At 41.7% G+C, this 25,782-nt stretch overlaps 2 protein-coding genes across 4 annotated transcripts; one reads left to right on the top strand and one right to left on the bottom strand.

The window, feature by feature from the left end:
• Nucleotides 1-42: 42 nt before the first annotated feature.
• On the bottom strand, nt 43-8,439 carry LOC136430325 (ciliary microtubule inner protein 2B-like). The gene is made up of 7 exons (XM_066420829.1): nt 8,247-8,439; nt 7,916-7,991; nt 2,491-2,614; nt 1,846-2,064; nt 1,291-1,474; nt 948-1,042; nt 43-690 (listed from the first exon to the last, which is right to left on the bottom strand). Exons 1-7 carry the CDS (start codon nt 8,306-8,308, stop codon nt 569-571), a joined length of 882 nt encoding a protein of 293 aa, XP_066276926.1. The 5' UTR covers nt 8,309-8,439; the 3' UTR covers nt 43-568.
• A 301-nt stretch (nt 8,440-8,740) lies between these two features.
• On the top strand, nt 8,741-25,656 carry LOC136430323 (transient receptor potential cation channel subfamily V member 5-like). Of its 3 annotated transcripts, XM_066420824.1 has the most exons (21): nt 8,741-8,861; nt 11,614-12,071; nt 12,804-12,990; nt 13,336-13,377; nt 14,119-14,154; nt 14,331-14,504; nt 16,263-16,346; nt 17,075-17,180; nt 17,669-17,822; nt 18,347-18,541; nt 19,017-19,073; nt 19,302-19,384; nt 19,722-19,797; nt 20,156-20,275; nt 20,739-20,846; nt 21,133-21,284; nt 21,716-21,825; nt 22,495-22,652; nt 22,814-22,930; nt 23,360-23,524; nt 24,863-25,656. In XM_066420824.1, the coding sequence occupies exons 2-21, from the start codon at nt 11,865-11,867 to the stop codon at nt 24,986-24,988; spliced, it is 2,457 nt and encodes an 818-aa protein (XP_066276921.1). In that variant the 5' UTR covers nt 8,741-8,861; nt 11,614-11,864; the 3' UTR covers nt 24,989-25,656. The 3 variants fall into 3 exon arrangements, with proteins under 3 accessions (XP_066276921.1, XP_066276923.1, XP_066276924.1); XM_066420826.1 differs by lacking the exon at nt 13,336-13,377; XM_066420827.1 differs by lacking the exons at nt 13,336-13,377; nt 14,119-14,154.
• Nucleotides 25,657-25,782: the final 126 nt, after the last annotated feature.

The raw sequence follows: 25,782 nt of genomic DNA, 5'->3' as shown, positions 1-25,782 counted from the left end.
ATGTGTGCTGTTGCCTACTTGCAATAGTGAACAAAAAAGATATAAACAAATAAAACACTTTATTATATAATATACTTGGTTGCAAATCTTATAATAAAACTTTTTAATTGCATTCATTCCCTAAAAGATTGCCCATTGTAAAAAATGATTCAGACTCATGAGCATGTACTTTTGGGGCTCTTCGCTAGGCGGTCTCTTAAGTAAAATTACACTATAAGTTGGAAATATCTCAGCTCTGGACGTAGTTACTGCATAACGTTTGTCTTGTGGTGATCTGAAATCACTACAATCCTACAAATTTCTCTTGACAACAACACGCAAAAAAAGCTACGGTACAAGTTACAGTGAGCTGGAATAGTTCTGATTCTTGTTGTTGGTACCTATTTTGATCATCTTCATCCCACCGATTCATTTTGGAATTTAGAATTACGTCTAATTCTTTCATGCGGGTACTTCTATCAGTCCGTTGTTAATTACAAATGTACAAGCAATATTCGTTTATCTTAACCCTGCATCACTTTAAATCTCATCTATTCGCATCTTTTCCATATCATATATTTCCTCAGCTTCATGTGGAGACCTGTAGTGATTGACTCCGTATGTAGGATCCGAACGTGGGTTTGTCATGGAAGCAGACCGGGAGGGACCGACTGGTTGCACCGTACGTGTTGCCAAACTCATACCGTCTCTCTACAAGGAAGCAAGAACATGGAATGTGTGACTCTTTCGTTTCGGGGGTAAGGTCAAGTATCATACCGGATTCAGGCTTCACGAGAAAACAAACAACATTAAAGTGAGAAACAGGCGGCGGAGTCTGTCACTATACATGGCACTCATGGGACAACAATAAAATACTACTTATACCCTACATCAACGCAATTTGGTTTTTTGCACGTATTTCTTAACAAAAAAAAAGACTTAACAAGTGAGAAGTGGATATAACTTACGAGGGATGTATCCCGTGTATTTGGGCACCATTCCCTCCTGCCGGTACAAACGCCTGTCCACTAACCCCGTCTCGTCTTCATCCGGAGACTCATTTCTATAAATAAAACACATTGATTTATGAATATCATAGATAAACCATTTTAGATAAAGATTTACATGTAATGCTAGTACTAGTATCAACATTGACGTATTAGTATCATTAAAAAACATTCTTAGATAAAGATCTACAAGTAGTACTAGTATCATCTCTATCAGCGGGTAGGGTGAATAAGGTTATTGGTTATTTATCCTGGCTACACTGTAGCTTATACTGAGTATACGTTCTGTTGCGTTCTGCAGTACCTTTCTAAAGTGACAGGGGTGTTCCGAAGCAACGAATGTCTGTCCATGTGGTCTTTCTGCTCACAGAATCCGTTCTTCGCCACGACGGCGTACCTCCTGCCCAGACCGACCTCCGTGATTTTCTTTCGGGGCACATATCCGGTCCAACCCGGCATGGGGGGTTCTAGAAATGATCTCTTGTCCTCTGCAAACAAAGATGCCCAAGATTGCTTTATTCATATATTCGGTTCTGCGTTTGATTCCAATACTATCATGTATGTCACTAGATCTAGATTATCAACTACGTAACATAGCTATCATCTTTGATGATTGGATTCGTTGGAACATTGATAGGCATCAATTGCAACACAGAATTCATGATTACAGGAATGATGAAGGAACAGTGCAACATATATGTCACAGGAAAAGTCAATTGTGGGAAAGTAGGGCAGATACAGCACAGAATCAGCAGTCATTTTACTCCACTGATAGATGCTTTTCTTTTGCTAAGAAACGACAACCTTCATGAACTATTTATTACAGCAGCAATTCATTAGACATTACTCTGGACATTACCCAAGAATGTGGCTTTTCTCGGCATGAAGCAGTTCATCTTTTCCAGGGTCTCCTCCTGGCTGGCGGTGGGTGTCATCCTCGGTGCCTGTGCAACGGTGGCCCGCAGAGCCCTGTCGGCTCGCACGGCGCCTTTCGTGTCAACCCAAAACTCGTTTATACTGAGGGCGCTATCACGGCCGTATGTGCCGGCATCTTTGTACCTCTTACGTGGGATGTAGCCTAGAATGAACGGGAGAACCCTGTTTCACATACATGCATGGCTTTAATCGGACAAGGACATGTTAAGATCTGAATATCCGAGAGCGCCATAAGTGATAAATGTATGTACGAATTTCGTTCTCCATCTGATAAACATTGGACTAGCTGTGTGTCTGCCTTTTTGGTGTTGATGTGCACAGCGTCTCATCGGTATGACTGTAACACGCACTTGTGGCTTACAAATCTTCTCTAACATTACACTCCCGTGCACGAAATCCACACTTATTACATCACAGAGAGCTTTATGTACAGATTTTAATATACACTAATGATAACAAGATTAGTTTTGTTGGAAACGGACGTCATCGGAACGTTGTTTCAGCACCTCGGACGGGTCCAATGTCTACATTTACAAGTTTACTCCGACATCGGCTGAAGCTGCCCTACCTGTGTAGCCCGGCACCATGCCTTCCGTCAGTCTCCGGGTCCCATCAAACTCGGGCAGGTGGACCAGTCTGGGCCCCACCGCCTGCCCCGGGTCGGAGGTCGTCAGGGGGTTGTGTTTCACGCCCTGCGGGGAAGCAGAAACAAAATGAGATTTTACTGGAAAGTAATTGCGATAATCCTATAACAACTCTTCTCTATTCCGCCCTAACCATGTCCTTTTCTGCCTCCCAAGCTTTTGTGAGATTTAATCATCATGTTTTGGCTTCAGCTTAGTTTATTTCCTTTTATTTCCTTTTATTTCTTCTTTCTCGTCTTTCCATCATGTAGTCAAATTGTCGTTGATTCCCATTGCATTGTATTGTCTGTTTTTACATCTGTGTATTACCCTGTACTATACTACTTTTCCTCTTGTAATTTTGCAAACTTTTCATTCTATCAGAAGAGCGGATTTGTTTTGAGAATTGCCTTGCTTTCATGTTCAAGAAACCGAACTATTAGCAAAGATAAGATAGCCACCGCCGAGAGCAAACTATTTCAGGCTCCACCTGTCATTGACAGATAGCATCACTGTAGCAAATAACTCACTGTCGCCAACACTATCATTTTTATGTTCTTTGCTCGAAATCGACTTTTAAAACCACGTCTATCCACCGCGACGAAACGCCCATTATCAATACTACATTGGCGAGTTTACCTGCACTGCAGGACATGTAACATGCTACACGTACAATGTAATTTCGGCGTGACAGCATAGATTTGCTGAACCGATTGACCAGTAGCTATAGTCAGCTGACTCCTTTGTTGGTTGAGAAAATAGAATAGTAGAAACTGGCCAAATAGGGTGAATGATTTGTTTTGGGAATTTGCCTGACCAATTTTGTTTTTTTTTAATCGCTGACGAAAAGCGTCTTGTAGCATTGTTTGCACAATTGTGATATTATGAGTACGCTGTGACTGTGGGTCTTGGTGCTTTTCCGTTTCCAAGCACACAGGCCCCGCATTTCGTACCCCCGCCTACCAAAGTTTACTGAGTAAAAATACGTGCTGTCATACTGTGTACAATACTGTCAACTCTTATTACTTCTGGGTGCTTAATTTGACATAGGTTGGGAGGACTATTTGTCTACCCACTTTATCGTTCCATTTTCTCCAACCTTCCCGAACCTTTGCCCACAGTGGGTTCGTTTACTTATCTCCTTTGTCGTAACCGCGTCGGAACAGCACGTCGTTCAGATGTATTTGTGCAAGACCACCGAAGTGAACACGATTTGACAAGTTATATTTGTCGCCCACATTTGTCAGTCTGTCTATGGCTACGTTCTGTCAGCGAAACGCACCTGTACCAATGTGCAGTTCCGCCGATCGTGCCATGCCCCTGGTATTCGGTAGTCTTAAATGACCCATATCAAAACATATCAACGAAGAAAGCTGTCTTTCTAGAAATACAGTGCACAAGAAACGCAGCCACATTCTTGTTTTTTCTCTAACCATGATACACAAATAGAACATGTAACTATTCGGGACAGTTATGATTCCTTGGACTTTGCGATGTTGTGCTGGTGCTTTTATATTTTGGGCCGCGTGTTGTCCCAATTATGATCTGGCAGATTCATATGGTTGTCTTGATGATGTCCAAATTACTTGTGTGTGTCTAGTTTTATAAGTTGGATGCGAAATGCATCATGGCCCAGCAAATAATTAATAACAGGAATACAAAGGAATATATACACATTACGAGCGGGTCCTTATCAGGGCGACGTTTTTTCTTGGGGATGGCTTTTGGACTTCTGACACGAGGATGAAAAGTCACAGCATTCCGAAGTGAACACCTGGTTTACACTGAATATCTGTGACGCCAGCTCGACTTTATCAGTATGGAACATCGGCCCGTGTCTGATGTTACAGCGACCTGCAAACAGCGACAAGCGATCGATGCTTATTGTGACAGGACGAAAATGTATATAGTACCTACTTTGTATGACTCAAAGGTTATTCAAACTGAGTAATTGGTTCCCCTTTTTGTCACGGGAAACCAGAGAAGTCCTAGCAATGTAGCACAGCTATTCAACCCCGTTCTGAAGCGCCTGATTCTCAACCAATCTAGTGGTGACGTAGTTTTCTCCCCGGATAACATGCCGACCCGAGTTTCCCACCTCCCTGGACAACACCGTCACCAGGCAGCGTTTGTTAGGGCCAACGTTATGGACCACACGGACAGTGTTATCTCATTCCTGGTGTTTGTTATAGCCAGCCTTTTTATGTGGAGAAAGTATTTTTTCACTTAGAATTGCCGTTGCAAACTCTTGCGCTGGGGTGCGTCTAGTTTGACACATTTTCTTTTATTTTCACGTATTGCTTGGTTCATTCTTTAAAAGATGACTAATCGTAGACAACCATCCCTTTTCCTTCTAAAATACAATTAGATGCCACAACTTCACAATTCACAATACTAGTATATGGTCTGGATCGGAGTAAAGTCGTTTGGATCCTTAACGTATTGTTTTGACGAGTGAAACAGCAATGTGATGCATGTTCCCATGTCATGGGAACAGATCTGGCGGGAAGAACTGGCATTGAACCCAGAAGTTTCAGCAGCGGTCGGTTGTGACGCCGTGTCGGTCGCCTTGGAGGCAGAGGTTTGTTTACGTACGGTTCAACTCAAGCAGAGGATCGTCACAAAAATAGGACTGCCATGTTAACGACACTGAGATTGCCCGTGTATGCGCACAAACGAGATGGCATTTCTTTCCACGCAGCGCTTCGATCGCCACAGACGAGGGATGAAATCGATTCATAAGATCTGTATATGACCTTGTAAATATGCCCTTTATAACGTACTGGACTAAACTAACATCGCGTATAACAGAACGCCACATCATTCCTTGATGTGAGGTTGGTCTGATCGTTTTATGATAGTTGTTACCGACATCAATTTCAACTAATCTAACTAATGTAAGCACCAGATTCCGAAACATCTGTGTAAGGTGTGCCTTCCACTGGTAGTTTGTTCCATTTTGTAAGACACACTATCAAGCGTTTGTGTTAACGTGTCTTATCTCATGTGAACATTTACAAGTCAGACTTGTTTGATGTCTGTTTTTGGCGGAGCTTCCTGAAAACGAACGGCCCGACGTGACGAAAATATCTGGCTCAGATAAATGTCCAGTCAATAAGATCGACATCATCCCTCAGTCCCACACGGTAGCAACTGGACCTGAGTACCCAAACCTTGTCTATTCTACTTACCAAACAGTACAGAGCGGTGTAGATAAAGGAGAGCGATAAAAACACCGCCCTTTCGGGAAACTTTTCGGACCGTGTCTGGTTTGTTTATGGTCAAACAGCGTCACAAGGGCCCCAGGAGATAACAGGTGGATAGAAGCGGGATTTTGTGTGGGTTCAATTGATTTGCTGAACTTTTACTTGCTTGCGTGCTTCCAATTGGATACACTGCATTGGCATCGGTTCTACATTTGAGGAGACAGTCTCCCCATCCTTGGACACGAGTCATCACGTGAATTCGACTTTGCCATAGTCTTTTGCCATTTGCCATTTGCTTGGACGACTCACGGATCGTTCCCGTAGTCCATTTTGACTATAGTATATCACAGGTTCAGGTCACCAAACCGGGCGGCGCCAAGACCTGATTCAAGTCATGACTGAAGTTTCTGCTCATTCTTACTCTAACTTGACAGAGGCGATCGGTGGTTATAGACTTTACTTTTACTCGATTACATGCCGAAACGGTAGCTCAAAGCAAAGGTCGACAAAGAAGAAGACTTGTTCATGACTGGGCGCATTAGTTTACAAGGTAAATCAACATGAATGACATTGCTATGGCAACCACTTTCTCTCAAAACCTAAGCAAGTACTATCGATTTGAGGGGTATCGATATATGGTTCAAAGTGAACCCGGTGTACTATGACAACAGTGCAATCATTAGGCACTGTTGCTTGGAAAATATCAAACTCAAATCAAAAAGCTTTTACGTTTACAAAGTTTAAGTCCAAACAAGTCATAATAAATGGCTGACAACTGCGTTGTATTTGGAATGCGTCAACAACGCAATGTAAACAGACTATCACTAAATAATGTGTCAACTAAGTACATTACTAAAAAACAACCCTCTTGTAAATCTTATATTATTAACTCGTGGTGTTTTAGTATAATAGCCGAGTTCCTTCCTGACTAGTTAATGCACAGTTGCCCTTAAAACACATTACCGTCCTCCAGCGGAGGAAAGGTAAACAAGCCGACCACTCCAATGCCAGCCATAGTGGGGTTGCCATGGGGTTGACGTGGTCTTTTGTGGCCACAATGTATACACGAATACGCTTGACAGTTACCACGAAGTGTAAAATATTTCACCGGACAATGTCAAACGTTTCATGACGGATATATCTGATTTACAATGCGATTCAAAATATTTGAAAGTCTTTTTCACTAAGGTTTTTTTTATAACCTTCTAGACGTCTGAAAGTGGACAATGCCAGTAGCTCATTCATTCAGCCGCTGAGACGGTGGAACCAGCAGCGCAATGTCCGTACCGGAATGAATGGAGCATTGATAGCGTGTCACACAGAATAACATATCATTGTGAAAATTTGACGTTCATTGCTCCTTTTAATCAACTTCGATGGTAATAGTGAATGAATGAATGAATCGGTGTTTGTTGTTTTGTATCAGGTGGGATAGAGAACGCTGCCGAACAACACAGCGACCGGCCTCTGCCTTCGTGGCCGCGAAATGTACCATACCGTACAAAATAATCAACTCAAGTGCGCGGCTATCTTACAAGCGAACAAAGGTCTGGTTTAATTAGAGAATATGACACTTACATGTGCGTTCTTAGATAGCCTTTGAACGTTTGGACCATTAATCGTCAAAGGTACGTGACGCTAACCAGCTACAAAAACAAGGTTTCCAGTCATTCCTTCACGATCAAGGAGACGGCTGTGACAAATATTAGGAACAGGTTCGACATGTATCCTGGCAGCCTAAGCCTACTACTTACTCCAGATATGAAAAGTACTAAACTTGTTTAACATTGGCTGTGACACAGCTGTAAGATGGTGCCACGGCCACAACCACTTGTCTCCAAGGATCGGTTTATCCTGTTCTTTTTTTGAGGGAAGGGGTCGAAACATCCCACTGGGAGAAACTCAGAAGGCTTGGGACTTTTGTCTACTGCAGTTTGATTATAGATTGATACACGTAGTCCTCTGTGGCGGATTTTAGAATCTAAGTTATAACCTTGCAGTCATATCTGTCACCACAAGACACATTCTAGACGCGTAAGTGTCGACCAAAGAAACGTACAAGCAAACATCTACACACTACACAGGATCGATTTTTCCTGTTGCAGTGAAAGTGTTATGCATCTAGGGCCAGACTACCACAACCAGTGTGCTTATCTAGTCTTACCTTAAGCATTTTCGCAGAGACGTTGCCGTACGTGAGACCAATCAAGAACTTGTATTGCGGACAGTAGCCGGTGTAGCTGGAAAATTGAGAGTGAATTTGATTAACAAGGAACGCAACAATTAGATGAGGCTGTTACTGTGACCTGTGAATACTTGACATTGCAACTTCGGCAGAAGTCGATTCCAAGTCAATTGGACCACTCGACTTCCCGCCTGAGATGTTCATGTTTCCACTCGACGCTTGGCGAGGATTACATGGAGTACCGGTCGACTAATCCAACGTGTTTGTGTCGGGGCTCCCGTTAAGACAGGTGGCGTCCAGACAAACTTACCCGGGAAGCTGTGTGCCTTCCTTAGGCTGAAGGAAACGTCTCCGCCGGTCGACTGCCTCCATCCCTGCCGGCGTGTCCCCACGGGGAATACGTGTTGTGTTCTTCTCGCTCGACTTGCCCGGACTGTTTGTCCGTTGGCAAGGGACGCTACCCGTATCTAGGGCGGGAGGTTGCCACCCCCAGTTGTGTTGACTTGGAGCGACCCTTCATACCAACAGCTACTGAAAACATCCTAACAATTTACCCACAATAATCCACGCATTGTCCAGAGAAACGACTCATCCTGTGGATCATGCGTGACACATTGAAAAAGGAAACAGAAAAGAAGACACGAAATTTACTAGGGATGAGATCCATAAGTCTTCCACCCCTACTTCGACATTGTAAGCGCCCCACGAGGACTTGCCTAACCTAGGACTGACGTAACCATCCTTATCGACATTTGTAAATGTTCAACCTTTCAATACATGGGAGCTTCAATCAAAATCCAATTTGCCACTCAGTAAGCATACGACCTGTCCGCGACCCTTTTGAATGACTCCGTGTGACTCGACGCAAGTTTATCCCAAAACAAACCATTGTGACAATTATGAGGCAATCAGGCGGGCTATCCAGGTAAGAGAAGCTTCTAGTTTGTTACTTCTACAACTCCGCCTTGGGAATGAGCCGTCATTCAAGACTAGCAGATAAAACAACAGTATTACATATCAACATAGCCACAGAACCGATTCGGTGCCAATCTGCCATCTTCAATGGGAGCCAGTCTATTTGTCGCAAGACCCTAGTCTTCGGAGCTACATAGACGCTTGTAATGAGAACAGGTCCACTTACATAGCTGTCTCTGTGCACTAAGCACCGTAAAAAAAGTGTTATCGAGCAAACTGATGACATTTTGATGACTTCCATTGTACCTCCCTTATACTGCCATTTGTTCTGGGATCAAAGGATTTGCCTTGGTCGCGAACCAAGAAGGACGGTAGTTGAGAGAAAGTGGACAAAATATCGGTTCATTTCTATTTTACTGTTGACACGAACAGTTTTCTACCAAGTGTATAAAGTCCAAGTTCCTTGAAATTTCCCCTACCCTTAGTGCAGGTACACTTTAACCTCCCGCTCCCACCGGCACACACACATGTACAGCATGTCCCCGACAAGAGGAAGTCGGGTGACTAAAACAGTAAAAGTCTTGCAGCTGATATACACATATTGGTCGTTACTGACAAAATGTATGTAAGCATTGAGTCTGTAAAAGGCTTGGATGTGAGAAACTTATAAAGTTTGAAAAATCCGTTTATGAAGTATCGTAACGTAATTACTAAGTAACAGATTGGCCTACGTCAGGTTAAGTCTAGTATCACTTAGTGATGACTCAGAGGTAATAAAGCTCTAAAGGCAGAGCCAGCAGAGTCATATAGGACACGAATGGACGTGCATATTTCCATTTTGATACTGATGGAGTATCCATTTTCAATATAGTAGGTCAGCGCCGTTGTTTGTAAGGTTATGACAACATGGTCGTAAAGGCCGTACAGGTGTTTACCATTCTTTCTCCATGCACACGATAGCGCCACCCAAACGGCGAATGCTCTTTTGACATGCATCAAGGGAAGACAAGAAGACAAGAAAAATCTTTTCATTTGCAAGGCGTTTAACTCATTAGTGTAAGGACTGACTTGATTGCCCCATCCGGGTTGCGTCGACCGCTGACGAGCCCGTCAATACGCCTTGCCGTAGGCTAGACCACAACTGTCCGCATCGCCCACCTTTTTGTAACACCTGTTCATCCTAGGAAACGAATCCCGTAAAGCTAAAGTCGATAATCCATCAAGACCTTACACGGACTGGAGATTTCCTTTCAACATAGTCAGATCAGTAGAAGCTCCTTGGTCAGAATACATCGTTCAGTCCCGGGACACCAGTGGGTTGTAGTTTCGTGATGTTTCAAACGGCCGTACCAGGAACCAGGAATTTTGGATCACGATCAGTAGTTACAGTCCTGATTATACATTACGATGATGGACGAAGAACGTATTGTTATCTTGAACGGTTTGTTCCTTTCAAGAGACGCTAACCACATTGATATCGACGAACAGAAGAAGCCGGATAAAAGTGAAGTTTGTCATTTCATGTATCTTGCATTCCCACGCACTTCAGTTAAAAACTGGTCATTAATTCGTAGCTCAAATTCAGATTGAAGGGTGGTGACTGTCGACACATCTTCCCACGGCCCGCCCGAAAGAGGAGCGGTAGAAACAGGTGTTACAGGATTCTCCTCATGTTATATGTTCGGAGGTTAATTGAATGGGTAGAAACATCGGTCATTCAACTTGGCCCATGTACCATGATGTGACTGGCGTGTTGTTTTCCGATGGAAACCCGATCAAACAGTTTTGCCGCACGGTAACGTTATACATGTACCGTACACTATGCTTTCTATAACACCAAGCGGAGCAGTCATGCTACTCTACCAAGTTTGGCATGGCATTAAGTTAAACAGCTTGTTTTGTTACGCCTTAACTGACCTGCTGCGGTGAGCTGGTCGTAGTAATCTTAAGTTTTTTACAACCTTGATGACTTTCTTTCATCAGTTATGTCATACTGAATGTTCGCGTAATGTTTAAAGGCCCACTATGTAGGATTTTGGCCCAAAAATTGAAAATATTCTTGTGAACAAATCTTAATGTTAATAGCAGGTACTGACATGTACAACCCCTTTTCAGCATATTTTCTTCATTATTTCGTCTATTTTGGGTGTTTGTGAACTGTACAAAAACAAAACAAAAACTCCCGGACACCACCTCAATAGTAGATAAACAACAAAATCCCAGTGCACTGGAGGACCCCCATGGTGGTCTAATCACTTAGGCACACTTTAGACTGCCAGATGTCATGAAGCTCTTCTTCTTTGGAAACACTCATATCTTTTTCCAAGAGGATAGAGTACAACTATTAATTTATTCTAGAGAGTCTACTTTGAAGGGTATCAATAAAGTGTGGTTATTTTCCCTTCAAAACTGCAAGAACTCTGGTAAGGATGATTTTTTACAGAAACTGGTGAACTGTAAACAGGCACCCCACTGGGCGATCAGCCTGATAAGAAGTACAGAAGCCATGTGTGGCCATGTGTTAGTTTCACACTGTGTGTTGTTTTGGATGGAGGATAACAGTTTTTTAAAGTTGTTTGTATGGTGCAGTAATGTTGTAACCTCCCTTCCTGAATATCGGTAAGCAATTCTATAGAATTGATAAAGCTTGCTATGCAAAGAAACAGTAGGAAAATCTACTTTCTGTATTGGCCTAAAACTACATAGTGGGTCTTTAAAACAGAGAGGTCTAGCCTTTACTTGTTCCACGATCTTTTCTTCAGGACCCAATATCTTAAGATACCCCGGCGCCAGATAGAACCGCACAAAAGCTTACACAGGCCACCTGTCTGGATCTTGTTGAGCCGTGCAAAGCTCCCGACACAAAGGAGGGATAACATGTGACCCGGTAACCATGACAACCAGGTGTGTGAAACTGATATCCAAGATGGCCGACCTGGGACTTCGCAATAGGTGAATCGACCTTTTAGCCACATTTTAGCTCGAATCTGAAGACGATCGCGTGAAATTCGGCATGGGAAATACTCTACACCACGGCGGGATCCACGATGCGGTGAAAGACCAGGCGAACCAGCAGGGAGAGAGCGCGGACAAGGCGAAACGCTACCCGCTTTACGAGCTGGTAGACCTGAAAGGGGGAGGGGAGCTGGTGAAACTGACCAGGGAAAGCCTGTTCTCGGACGAGAAGTCCCGCCTGTTGAACCAGACTATACGGGACAAGGTAGGTACACAGAGAATAGAGCATATGTTAGTGTGAGGATAACTACCCCGTCCTCGAAATATCTGAAGCATTTTATATCTTCTAAACAGTCATCCCAGTACTTAATCAGTAGACTAAGTCATTCAGGATTTGTATTACCTTCGCCAAAAAGGTTAATGTTTTTGGAAGCGTTTGTATGTTTTTGGATAAACAACAAATCTCGAGAAGGCCTGGATGGATTGTCTTGATATTTGGTATGTGGGTACGTTCTTGATGAGACCTCGAAATGATTAGATTTATTTTTGGGCTCTCTAGCGGCTTGCTATGGTACTGCAGTGGAATCTTATAAACCTGCCTCATTTCATAATAGGACTATTCAAACATGTGGCATATATAAACTGAGAAAGAGAGGACCAATGATAGATAAAAATTATTCAAATGAGACCCAGTTGGCATGATTAATGAGAAAATACTAATAATAATTTCATGGTGGTACATGACAGGAACTCTTACTTCTGGCATTTGGAAGTTATGTGAAACATTGAGTATAGATCGTTCGACTGTCATACTTTGGACAACTACTGTTATCTGGGTTGAGAAGTTGATCAACTAATATAATTTGTGCAGATGATAACCTTGTTTACATAATCAATGAGGAACACTCATAATGCATCAGTTGTAATGACTAAGATTATTTGGCGAACTCGGAAGGTATGAGGTCGTGAATCTCTTTTTTGTTGTGATGTTTCCCAGGTGGGGCCGTTCCTGTATAATGAAGGTGCAGGTAAGAAGGTGCCAATCAAACAGCTGATCATGGCCAGGAACCGAGACCGCATGAGGACACGCCCCCAGGAGGACAAGAAGAAAACAGGCGGGTTTGGGCTGGGACAGAAGACCAACTCGGTATCTGCCCTGATGGACCCTGTTAGCAATGAGCAGGGTGGGTGATCTGTGACATAAATCTTGTAGCTTTATTACTGTGTAAATAGAGCATGAAAGAAAGCATGTTTTAAAAAAAAAAAATTATTGTAACGTGTACATTCCCATTAGTTGTAATCTGAAAATCTGAGCAACTAGCTCGTCACAATGATTATCATGATTTGTATCTGTATCTATATAGCCAGTATAACCACCCTACGGCATAACACACAAGCTTGATCGTTAAATATCATAAGAAAGTTATTTGGGATAACTAAAAATCAAGGATGTTAAGATTTATTTGTTGAAGACATGACTGAGGTAAATATAAACAGTGGTTTTACTAAAATGTGCTGTCACCTGTCAGGTTTCTTGCGCTCCAGCAGTGTGAGAACTAGCATACGTTATGGTAAGACAGCCAGGTTTTACTCTCCAAGATTTCCACTGAAAACGCTCTCTCCCTCTCAGCATGGCAAGATCCCGCCTTACACTGGATGAACGCATGGCTAGACCTTTTCCCTTTCTAGTGTGCTGCAGACTACATAACAACAGACATCATTATCATATATTGTTGATGGCTGTTTTGAAAGGGTTACTTAATTGGTGATCTGATAATAAGATTTGTATTAGATTTGATCTCATAGCTATAAGATCAGTTGTCAAACATTACAAGTCAGTATGATTTTGCATGTTGTACCATCAAATTCAAACTAGAGAAGTGCTAGCTGATTTACCCCAAAACAGTGGTCAGTCTTGTATCAGTATTAGAAAGGGAACAGGTCTATATAATACTATATGACAAAGTTGGACCATCACAAGTGTGGAATAGGTTTTGTGTGCATTATATTCTACTTATCTCCTTCTTTGAAAATTTCTTTGAAGCTTAGCACAACCAAACATTCTTGCACCTGTGCTGCTTTTAATGCCATGATCAACAGAGCTTATTTCCAGACTGTAAAAATCTAAAGTTTAATAGAGAATGCTGTATCAGTAAAATTTGTCTTATTCACATTTCATAAATCCAAAAGCTGATAAGCATGAAAATTTTGATATACATAAAGTTAAACTGTGTTTTGGAAATACTTACCAAACTACATACATGTATTCACAAAGAGTTTCTTGTTACTTTACCTGTCATACCCATTTCAAGTTGTACCTGGAACATGGAGGCGTAAAGCATCACAAAGTAAGGGTTCTTTTTCTGTTCATAGTTGTTTAATTTTCTTTTTCCCGAAAAAGCATTCTCATTCAGAGAGGAAGTCAAGAAAAAACTGACCAAATCATTCTGGCATGATTCAGAAGCTTCCATAGCAATGACTTAAATAAGACATTCATCCTCTATCGTCTTGGCCCCCGACTCAGACGGCCAGTGGAGAGAGGTTTGCTGGGACCTGGAGAAGCGAGGCTCGGTGGGGGAGACCATCCTGCACCTGTGTTTCCTGAACGGCACCCAGGTGCACAACGAGCTGGCCAAGAAGCTGGTGTACGTCTTCCCAAAACTTGTCAATGACATCTACGTCAGTGAGGAGTATTATGGTAAGTTTTCTCAATGTGAATTATAAAACTGTACCAATCTCTACGTAAAAAGATGCAGCACATACATGTATCCTTGGCATACTTCATGCTATTTGCAACATGAAGTCAGTAGAAGGCAAAACTTTTCATATTGTAGCTAACTTGGAAGCTTGTATGATAGATATGTTTAATGCTAAAGATCGAAACATTTCTACAGTTACTGTATCCGGTATCGATCTTAGCATTGCTCATGTATGTAGAGAAATGTCATCAGACTATAACAGCACCCATGACTATTCCTGTCCATCACCAACTTGGCCATAGCAGGGCTGCTGTCACCATGGTTACCTATACAGTGCCCTCCTTCAGTACTCAGGTCTGACTACTATGGGAAAGGTACAATACTCATTAGCCGACAAAAAGTTGCTGGATTGCTGAAACGCTGCCATGCTTCACTTTGTTCAGCTTTTAAAACCTTAAAGTCCTGTTTTTATAGATTATCAATCAGGCTGGTAATTCTCCATTGCGATCGGGTCTCAAAGTTTACCGACAAACCCGGTCAAATATTCCTGTCATTAGGATCGTCCGACCCCTATTAGGCTGCTGGTTGCCATGGCGAGTAATCCCAGCCTTTCAGCTGTGATGTACTTTGTCCCCACCCTGGAGATATGGTCGCCGCGACAACCACATTCTTAATGAAGGTGGGATTAGCTGTGTCAACATGGCGGTGTTTGCTGGGATTAGTTAGATCGGTACCGCGGCTCCTCGGTACATGGTGTCACATGCCTGGAAGGAACTGATAATGAGGGATTTCGATGAGTTAATTGAAACGTGTCATTTTGGCGAAGTGGTGCATATCGCGGGGCGTGGGGTCGCCGTAATGCTTCAGTTCCCCTGACACTTGCTTCACCTCATCCGTACCACGTCCAAGTTGTCACGTACGAGTACAGCATGGGTAAACCAAGGCGACCATTGCTTTTGCGAAATGAAGCAGATCGGGCAATTTGTTCTCCTGAAAAGGCGGCCTTGTCAAGATTCCCGCCATTCACACGCTGTAGAAAACAGGAAACGCTACAATGGAGGGCTTTGTGTCCCATTACGAGCGACAGCTTTTGAAATGCGATTCTCAAATCAGGGTGCATACTTTGAAAATCGTAGTCTCCATTTCCTGATTTCGTCTTTTCATTTCATCACGCAATACAAACCAGGTATTCAAAATGGTAAACCAACAACCATTTACTGTAGATGCTTGCAATGGAACATCTGCTGTCAGCAGCTTTAGTTAACACCAACCCACCAAATGATGCTTGTTTAAGTCAGACCATCCTTAATGGTTTGAGGACTTGCTTCTAAAGGTCATACTGTAAATGCAGAAATGTTCGCGGTGGTTTTATGTTCGAGGTTTTCGTAGTGAACTCTTCAGCGCGAACTTAAAACCACCACGAAACTTTTTGCCTACCTATAACTGTAGCACTACTATTGATTCAAACGTGAACTTAAAACCACCGCGAACACTCCATTTTCTCCCTGAAATTAAAACCACGCGAACTTAAATGCATTTACAGTAGGTTCAAGTCCCACAAAACTTGGCTAACGCATCACCTTATTTTGTTTTCACCTATCTTTTCTACTTGTAAATTAATCTTTATTTGTATTGGTAAATCTATTAATCAGTATTGATATCTTCAAGTGATCATTCCTATTCACCAGCTTTATATAATATAGCTGTACATGACATCATGTAATAAGCACTGATAACATGAACTTCTCTACATGTAGGTGAGGCACCCCTTCATATGGCAATTGTGGGTGAGGACCTAGGGATGGTCAGGTATTTTGTCAACCATGGAGCAATTGTAACAGGTAAGCTTCTGTACCCTGCCAAATAAAGTTGATCTATTTGATTTGTGCTGTAGATCTACTGAGTCTTACTTTTTCTCTTTTATTACTCCCCCAGTTCTAAATTCTAATGATCTGATGCATGTTACCTGATCCATTGCCCTTTCACTCTGATAACATTTCCTACCTCTCAAAGATAGAGTAGTAGATTGAGAGGGAGAGGGTAATAAATCAGTTAACTTGATCATTAGATTTGAGAATGGGGGAGTAGTGAAAGAGAAAAAGTAAGGAAATTTACCTCCCCCTTGATGCTTGTGAATGGGCTAAGTTGTTGAAGCTATGAGATAACGTTACTTCCTATCCTCTTAACTTATCAACCATGCTATAAATCAGCAAACTGCAAAGCACATCTTCTGATTGTTTCAAATAATCTTGAGATATTTTAAAACAATCTTTAGATTTTTTCAAACAATCCTGAGATTGTTTCAAACAATCTTGAGATTTTGGTCGCGGTTCCATTTGTCGGATCACGAATATGCGAATTAGGTCATGCTAAATAGTTACCTCTGATGTGAGACGTGTGACAACTTTCGCTGGGAGTCATTATGATCCATTCAGTGACATGGAGGTTTTTCAGCACTTAAGGTAAAGACATATTATCAACCTCCCTAACTCTGAGATAAAGCATCAGAGAGTCTGACATGTTTTGTGAAAGTAAAATGTTTACAATTCATCACTGATCGTCTCTCCAGAGAGATGCTGTGGAAACTTCTTCACTCCAGAGGACCAGAAGGGGACGAGGGAGGACTCACTGGAACATGAGTGGGTCAAGGTGTCCATGGAGACAAACTATGAGGGGTACGCACATGTACTGTCTTAATGTGATGTCAAGATTTCAAATGATGAGATAGATGATGATGAGATGATGAGATTTTATCAATTTACAAGTACATGTAAATAAAAAGAAACCAAAAAGACCGTTGATTTACAGCTATTATAAAGCTTTATAGAGATTATGACTTGTGGAAAAATGGTCTCCATGGTTACCACCACCACATATCGTGTTTGTAACAACTTCAGGAGATGCAGACTCACTTAAGATGTCATAACAGGGATTCTGAAATGGACGGATTCACAGATCTGCAGAACACAATCTCATAAAACGGACCTTACAGATTTATGCTGGAAAAGTATCAAATTGAAAGTGATCATTCAACCTGAGATTAAAGATAATAGAAATTGTCTGGCTCACTGAAATAGAGCATATGATATTTAGGGAATGTGATATACGGAAATTTCAAGAGATGCAAAATCATTTTAAGATTTTTCCCCGATGCTGTATCCAGGTACACATACTGGGGAGAGTACCCACTGACCTTCGCAGCTTGTCTGGAGCAGAAGGAGATGTTTAACCTCCTGAGGAAGGCCGGGGCCAACCCTAACCTGGCCGACAACAACGGCAACACTGTGCTGCACCACATGGTCATACAGGACAAACCTGTAAGTGCTCCGGATTGGTGTCCTTTTTATTGATGAAGGTATATTTGTACACAAATAAAAATTTTTTTTCCAATGTATGTCGGCATGAAGGAGAGAGTTTTAACCAATCTTGGAATTCTCAAGAGAGTGTTTAACTGGTGTTACATGGTTTTCTGAAGAAAAAAATCTACATCTGTGTAAGAGCCCATAGTGGACTCATCCCCCCTTCCTGATAGATATAGACTCTTCCAGTGACGTCATGGATAGACGGGTTGGGAGAGAAGAATAAAGACCTCATGGCATGAAGATGTCCTGTCTGTGAGTTATCACCGGAGATTCACCTAGGGGTGGGGGACAGGCCAGAAATGGTCTGTTACACCTGTTACAGTAACAGTAACTGTGAAATGCAAAAAAAAACTAGCAGATAACACTGGTACTGCAGAGATGAAAATCAAAGTTGAAAAGAATCACCATTTATTCCATCCAGTTATGAGAAACTCATTCTATTTTTCTTAAATGAAAGCCTTTATGTTTCAATTTTACAGAAAATGTACAACCTTGCCTTGGAAAGTGGTGCCTCGCCCTGTATAAAGAACCGGCAGGGTCTCACACCGCTGACTCTGGCCTCCAAGCTGGGCAGGAAGAAGATGTTTCAGCACATTCTGGAGACAGAGAGGGAAGTGTACTGGACATACGGGGAGGTCACGTGTGCTGCGTACAACCTGACGGACCTAGATACTGTGAGTGGCTGTTACATCAAAATTCTCCATAAGGTGTTGTATTTGTCCATGAATAAAACAAATACTGTAGTAGGATTTTCCTTTTCCAATATTCTGGGGGGGGGGGTGTGTGTGCAAAATCTGGAGACAAATGCCACAATTTCTTGAGCCCTCCAAATTGATGGAAGGAATTAGGGCAAAAAAATAGAAACAGTTGGGCCATGCTTTCCTTACATTGAATAATGAAGGAGATTGATTATAGTTACATTAGAAGAAAATATAAAAAGAAAAAATATCTTGAAAAAGATAAAAGAAATGTTTCTGTCCCCCAAATAGCAGTTCCAAACTTAAAGTCAGATGTATTTGAAGTAACTATTGTTGTGGTACTTTGTACATAGCGTACCTGATATCAGACAGATTTTTATTGACAATACATGTACCAGTACTGCATTTTGCATGCACATTTGACACATCTGCTGTCATTCCTGTCCTACAGATCACACCTACAGGAGAGATCAACAAGAGGTCTGCACTGTCCCTCATCATCCAAGGGGTATGTTTAAGTTGGACTGTTTACAAACTGAAATGCACATTTCACAAAAAAAGTCATGGGCTTTTGTCACCACTTATTTTGGACAAAATGTCCTACTGTTGCATGTAATTCTGAATATGCTCCAAACCTGCTGGGATCCAAACAAAAGCTTTTTTCATGTGTAACATATTTTCAATACTTGGAACAATTAAATAAACCTGAAGTAAGATTATTTTTTATGGCCAATAGGACAAGTCAAAGCACCTGGACATGATAGACGGCCTGATCTACAACCTGCTGCGTGCAAAGTGGAAGACCTATGCCAGATACAGGTGAGTAAGTTCTCAAATTTCAGGTGAAAATAAAGTGTCACCAAGCCAGTCTGTACAGCTATCTTGTAGTTGTAGTCTCAGAGAAGTAGAAGAATAGCAGATCATATCTACTGTCAGTTACAGATCTTCTGGTAGGAGTCAATCTGAGATTCTGTTAAATATGAAGGAGACTCCAGTAATGATTGACAATTCAGCCGGATGCATACATTAACAAATTGTTTATTCCACCACATTAATACAAACTGATGCTCTTTGCAGAATTCCTTAAGATAGCAGTGTTTGTGGCCTGTTATTGCTAAATAACAATCATTGACTCGTCTTTGTCTTAAATCTACAGTTTCTATCAGCGATTTGTGGCGTTCTTAATCTACCTGATATTTCTGACTGCTGCCTTCTTTCTGCGGCCACGTGTGGTAGGTATGATTTCAATTGAGGGCCATTGAAAGACAGAAAACTAATAAGGTCCGGAAGCAGCATTAAAAATCCATTCAAGCTTGTATTGGATGAGGGACATCAAAGGGCAAATGTCAGATTAACATAATTATAGCTTTGCTCTTGACAGTTAGTGAGAATTACATGTATATACAGAGAACACATATCCCTTAATTCCATTTTCTTCTCATGTAACAAGCTGTTGTCTGGATTGTAACATTTGAATCTAACATTGCATTGATAAATTACATGTACATGTATCAATGATAATGTAAGTTACAACTGTAGAACTCTGTGCTTTAAGAAAGTTAACAAACATTTCATCCACTTTATATGCAGAGTCTGGGAACAACAGTCCAGACGGTGAACGAGACAGATGAAAACGGGACTGCGGTGCTGGTGAACCAGAGTGTGTACGACCCGTGTTACCTGCAGGTCCTGGTCACACCTCAAGACAAGGTACGGGAAATGTGGCTAACAGGCTGTGGGCAGGAACCTCCAGCATGCTACAGCTGAAATTCATAGTCAATGGGACACATACCAAAGACTGGATCACAGAATGTCTAGGACAAAAGATACAAAAACTGGAAGTTCTACTGCAGTACCAAGGTCACCCACCAGGAGGCTCAAAATCGACCTTGACCTTTGCATCAATAACACCTACTCACTTACCAATATCACCACAATCCATCCAGAGGTTCATACGTTATTGCTTGTGATACCCACGTGCACACACACACACACACACACACACAGACAAACAGACAAAAACTATACCTGCATTTTTCATTGAGGTAACAAGCACTTGTATAATTATGTAAATAAAATAGAACATTCCAAGCTCAAGTGTTATACACTTTGACTGTAACACACATACTGTTTTACAGTAATGCACTTAGACTGTAATGCACTTTGTTGCTAGGCGCGGCTGGCCATGGAGATCCTGACCCTGGTGGGAGCCGTGCTGGTCCTGATGTTCGCAGCCATGGAGATCTACCATCAGGGACTCAGGACCTTCCTAACAGGGCTGGTAAGGAGATAGAAACGCACTTGGTACTGAACAGACCTCCACTAGACCACTACTATGTACTATCCTGTCATCTCTCCACCTTAGTACTGAACAGTACTGTCCAGAACCCTCCCACCTTGGTACTGAACAGCCCTCCACCAGGTTGTGTTATCCTCTACCCTTGCACCTTGGCACTGAACAGTCTTCTACCAGGTTGTACTACCCTGTACCCCCCCCCCCCTGGTACTGAACAGCCTTCCATTGTTGTTTCCTACAATACAATACAATTTTCCCCATTGTCCTCCAGCTGACAGCTCCAGCGAAGACCCTGTATGTGATCTCCTGTGTGTTTGTGGTGATGATGATCCCTGGCAGGGCGGCCTGTGCTCCTGAGTATGAGGACGTGGTGTGCATCCTCACCATCTGTACAACCACACCATACTTCCTCTTCTTCTTCAGGTGGGTACAAGCTTTCAGCAGATTTGGCATAGCATGTTACCAGGAATATTTTGTAGATGTGACAACTGAAACTCTGAAGACCATGATTAGCCCTGCCTGATTGTAACATGATATTAGGGATATACTCATATTAGCTAGCTGAGATTTGTTTTGTATATTTTGTAGTTTGTTGTTGACCGCATGAAAGTTATTATACTTTTTGTCTCACAATAAAACTTCCTACTGTTAATGAATGGGTTTCAGATTATGTAAAGGATATATGTGGCAATTGAAAAAAACACTTTGCATACTCATGTGATGAGTGTACTTTTTGTTTTTAAGAAAGTCATTTGGACTGGATGTGTGCCTTGTACATCATTGTCACTAATAGTGAGTCTGTACCATCAGTTTCATAGAGTGACACCCTGAAAACGTTGTGTTCTATTCTCCAGGGGTTTTAAGTTGGTGGGGCCATTTGTGGTGATGATCTACAAGATGCTAAAAGGGGACATACTGAGGTTTCTCATCATTTATGCAGTGTTTGTCTTGGCCTTCTCACAGGGTAGGTACTGTTGTCAAGAATAGATGAGTGTAGGAAAAACGTATCCACTTCCTGCTTATCCTCTTTTGAATAATGTACTAACCTGTACCCTCCTCACCTTGGTACTGAACAGCCCTTCACCACTATGTACCATCCTGTCATCTCCCCACCTTTGTACTAAACAGGCTTCCTTGGTACTGAACAGCCTTCCACCAGGCTGTACCATCCCACCTTGGTACTGAACAACCTTCCATCAGGTTGTACTATACAACATCCTCCCCACTATGGTACTGAACAGCCATCCACCACTGTGTACTATCCTGTACCCTCAAAACCTTGATATTGAACAGGATTCCAGTACAAAATACTATCCTCTACCCTCCTACCTTGGTGCTGAACAGCCTTCCACCATCGTGTACTATACTGTAGCCTCCCCACCTTGGTACTGAACAGCCTGCCAGTACTATATACTATCCTGTACCTTCCCACCTTGGTACTGAACAGCCCTCAACTACTATGTACTATCCTACCATCACCCTGCCTTGGCACTGAACAGCCTTCCACCACTTTGTTTTATCCCATACTCTCCCCACATTTGTATTGAACATAATATCTTAAGCAAGACTATCTCTCTGGAAGATCACAGTACATTGTAACTAAGTTTCTTTGTTCTGTTTTCTTTGTTTCTAGTGATGTTTGTGATCTTCCGAGCTGCCCGCTCCAGTTTGACCTACAACCAGTTCACAGACCCTGTGGAGTCCATCATGGGGATGATCGTCATGTCCTTCGGGGAGTTTGGTGACATGTACGAAACCTTTGACCACATCAGGCACCCCTTTCTTGCAAAGGTGGGTAAAATGTTGTAAAAATGAACAACATTGTTGCATATTTCATTGAAAAAAAAATCTTGGAGGCCCATCAATTTGGGAGATAACTTTTGATTGACAGCCCTGCTCTCTATGTTAACTGTCCCACTGTACCTACAGCTGATGTTGTGTTTGTTGTTCAGGCGGTGTTTGTGCTGTACATGGGGCTAGTCACAATCCTGCTGATCAACATGCTTATCGCCATGATGGGGAACACCTACCAGTCCATCCAGGAGACCAGGAAGGAGTGGCTCAGACAGGTGCAACCTCCTGCTAATTCTTTAACAACTGTGAAGATAGGGTGTGCAGTACTTTCCTGGTCCAGCTTTTGTGACCATCTCAGAATATGCAACATTGCCTTTTTGTTGGTGGGGTTGGGAAAAGTGTTAGAAACCAAAGAGACCATTTTCCACAAGCCATTTTCTGGTCAGGCTTATAGCTTTACATCAGAAGTGTTTTCTCTTATTTACCTCCTAGTTGAGGTAGCTGTACAAACCAGTGCTAACCCAAAGAACTACAGTCTTCAATTCTATGATGGCAACTTGAATCACTGATTTAGCAGTCATTGAATTGCAATTTTGAAAAATTTTGTGGACTCTCACTATGGTCAGGGGGGTACAAAATAATCTGCACTGTTCATGAACTGAGATTTGTTGTGAGCCTCCTATCTGTTCTCCCTGGAACTGCAGTGGGCCCAGATTGTGCTTGTAATGGAACAGTCGCTGTCGTCGGACCAGCTCAAGAAGCAGCAGCTGAAGTACTCCCAGCCGCTCAGCAGCCAGAATAAGGTGGACCATACCGGCATCAGCGACGCAGAGCAGCGGCGAGGATTCGTAGAGAGATTCCACAATGTGGTACGTGTAAGAGTTAGTCTCCATTGGTTGATCACTTGATCAATGGAAAGGTAAAACAAGGAGGTTCTTGGGGGGTAATGTTCTTGAGAACATTTGACAAGCGGATTATATGAGAAGCAACTGGCAGGCCAAAGGTCAACACAGTGTATCAAGTGGGAGTTGTTGATAGATCATGGACCAGGTATAACAAGGAAATTTTAGCAGAACTTCATGCTCAATTTTGCTTGTTGTAGGTAGTGATTTAATGGTATAAAGTAATAAAAAAATAAAAAGTGAAAGTTGATTGTGTAAAAGTCGGTATGTTAAGTTTGTCTTATTTGGAAGAAGTGGAAGATTAGATGACAGTTCACTTTTAATATAATGTGTTGGTGTATTGACCGTAGGATAATTTATCAAAAGCTATAATATGTAGTTACTTTTTTATTTGAAACCATGGTCATAATTTTGTAGCACTCTTTTGAAATGATGAAGCATAAATAGGTGAAACATATATAGGTTATCAAACCATGCTTTTTGTGTCTACCTTTCTACAACAAACAGGACAGGTTTGAAGTGAGTACCCTGAAATAATGATTATCACAGTTTCAAGAAAGTGCACAGTTGCCATTGCACCAAACCTGATCTTTTACACTGAAAAACATTTTTTTGAATAAAATCTGCACAAAATTGGTTTGATTGCACCTGTTTGAAGGATGAACTTTAGTCCTAACATGTTCAACATGAAAGCACTTTTGTCACTTAAATTGATAAACTACCTGTGTGCTTAGGATTTTTCAAATATACTTCCAACACCTTACTAGGAGGAACTGCTGATAATTATATTACATGAAGCTAGCTGTAGAACAAGAACAAGATAATGCTATGGGTTTTTCTTTAAAGCAGGATCTTGACCTGAGCTTTAAACATAATGTACTTAAGTAAAAAAAAAATTCAGATAGGAGCTGCTACAAATGTGACTCACTCTAGCTGATAATTATCTATTCCCAGCTACATGTAGATGTGTGAAATGTATGGTACTAATGTACTATTTGCTGGCGAGGGAGATAAAGGCCCGATTTACACATGTGTTTTTGAGTCGACTTCAAGTCCACTCAGGACTGTGCAAGGAGAACTCTAGGCCACTCAAGTAGCGTTTTCAAGTAGAAAAACTCCACTTGGGCAGCCCAAACCTCCTCACACACAGCCCGGAGTCAACTCCAAAAACTTGTGTGTAAATCAGGCCAAAAAGAGTATGTCTACAGCAGATGCGAGGTAAGGGATGCTGAGGAGAAAGACAAGGAGCAGGTACTAGCTGTAAGCACTACATGTGTGTAACACTGTTTTCTTTCTGAACTGCAGGAGGATGAGGAGGAACTGAGGGTTAAGAAGGAAAAACTGCAGAAGCACATGGATGTTCTATTTAACAAGAGGGATGGACGCTGGTTGCCTAGCGACAAGGCAGGTCCTGTCAACAAGAATGTGTAATGATTTATACAATGATATATTTTTTTAATGAGAAATGATGTACATTTTCTTCCCTATTCTTAAAAGATTTAAACCTACATCGTTTCAAGACTTTTTTGAGTTCTTGTTATGAGCTGAGGACAAGGAAACATTGAGATGTTGAATGTTGGTAACAACAAACTTTCCACCTTACCTCATGGTGTAAAAGCTTTAGAAATTTCAAGAACTGTACAAATGTACATTCGAGTAAAGGCAACTGTAAATATGCAGCTATTTATCAATTTATCAATTTTTGGCAAAGACTTCCGTCCATGTTACTTTTGACATCTACTTTGGGCATCAGCATTACCTGAAAAACTAGTCAAGATACTGTTCCATTAAAACTTTGGAATGCTGTCTGATGATGTGCAATTACCACTGTAACTTAGTATAGTGAAAAAAAGCAATGTAGGCTGGAGTTAAACCTACATGTATAGGTCTTAGGTGGCAGCTATTTTATGCAAGAGTATTCAAAGGAAAGTCTATTCTATTGTAGCTGACTCTGCTAATGATTTTAGCACTTATCAACATGTATATATTATTGTTACTTCATGTATCAGAGGTTTTATCTTTGAAAAGCTGTAAAATTGTAGCTGACCCTACAAATGTCTGTTTAAATGTTGCATATCAATAAAGGTGATTGACTTTGACTTCCAGGTACTGATGATTTTGCCCACTGATGCTTCTTACTCAGTAGATTGCCTCTCATGCCTACATGTATGCAACAAGTTTTTCTCAATTTGAACCATGACGTACATGTATGAGCACCAAAAGAA

The sequence above is a fragment of the Branchiostoma lanceolatum genome, chromosome 3 (assembly GCF_035083965.1).
Source record: "Branchiostoma lanceolatum isolate klBraLanc5 chromosome 3, klBraLanc5.hap2, whole genome shotgun sequence".
Classification (NCBI taxonomy): Eukaryota; Metazoa; Chordata; class Leptocardii; order Amphioxiformes; family Branchiostomatidae; genus Branchiostoma; species Branchiostoma lanceolatum.
The sequence above is the reverse complement of the archived record's forward strand: the minus strand, read 5'-3'. Positions and strand labels throughout refer to the sequence as shown.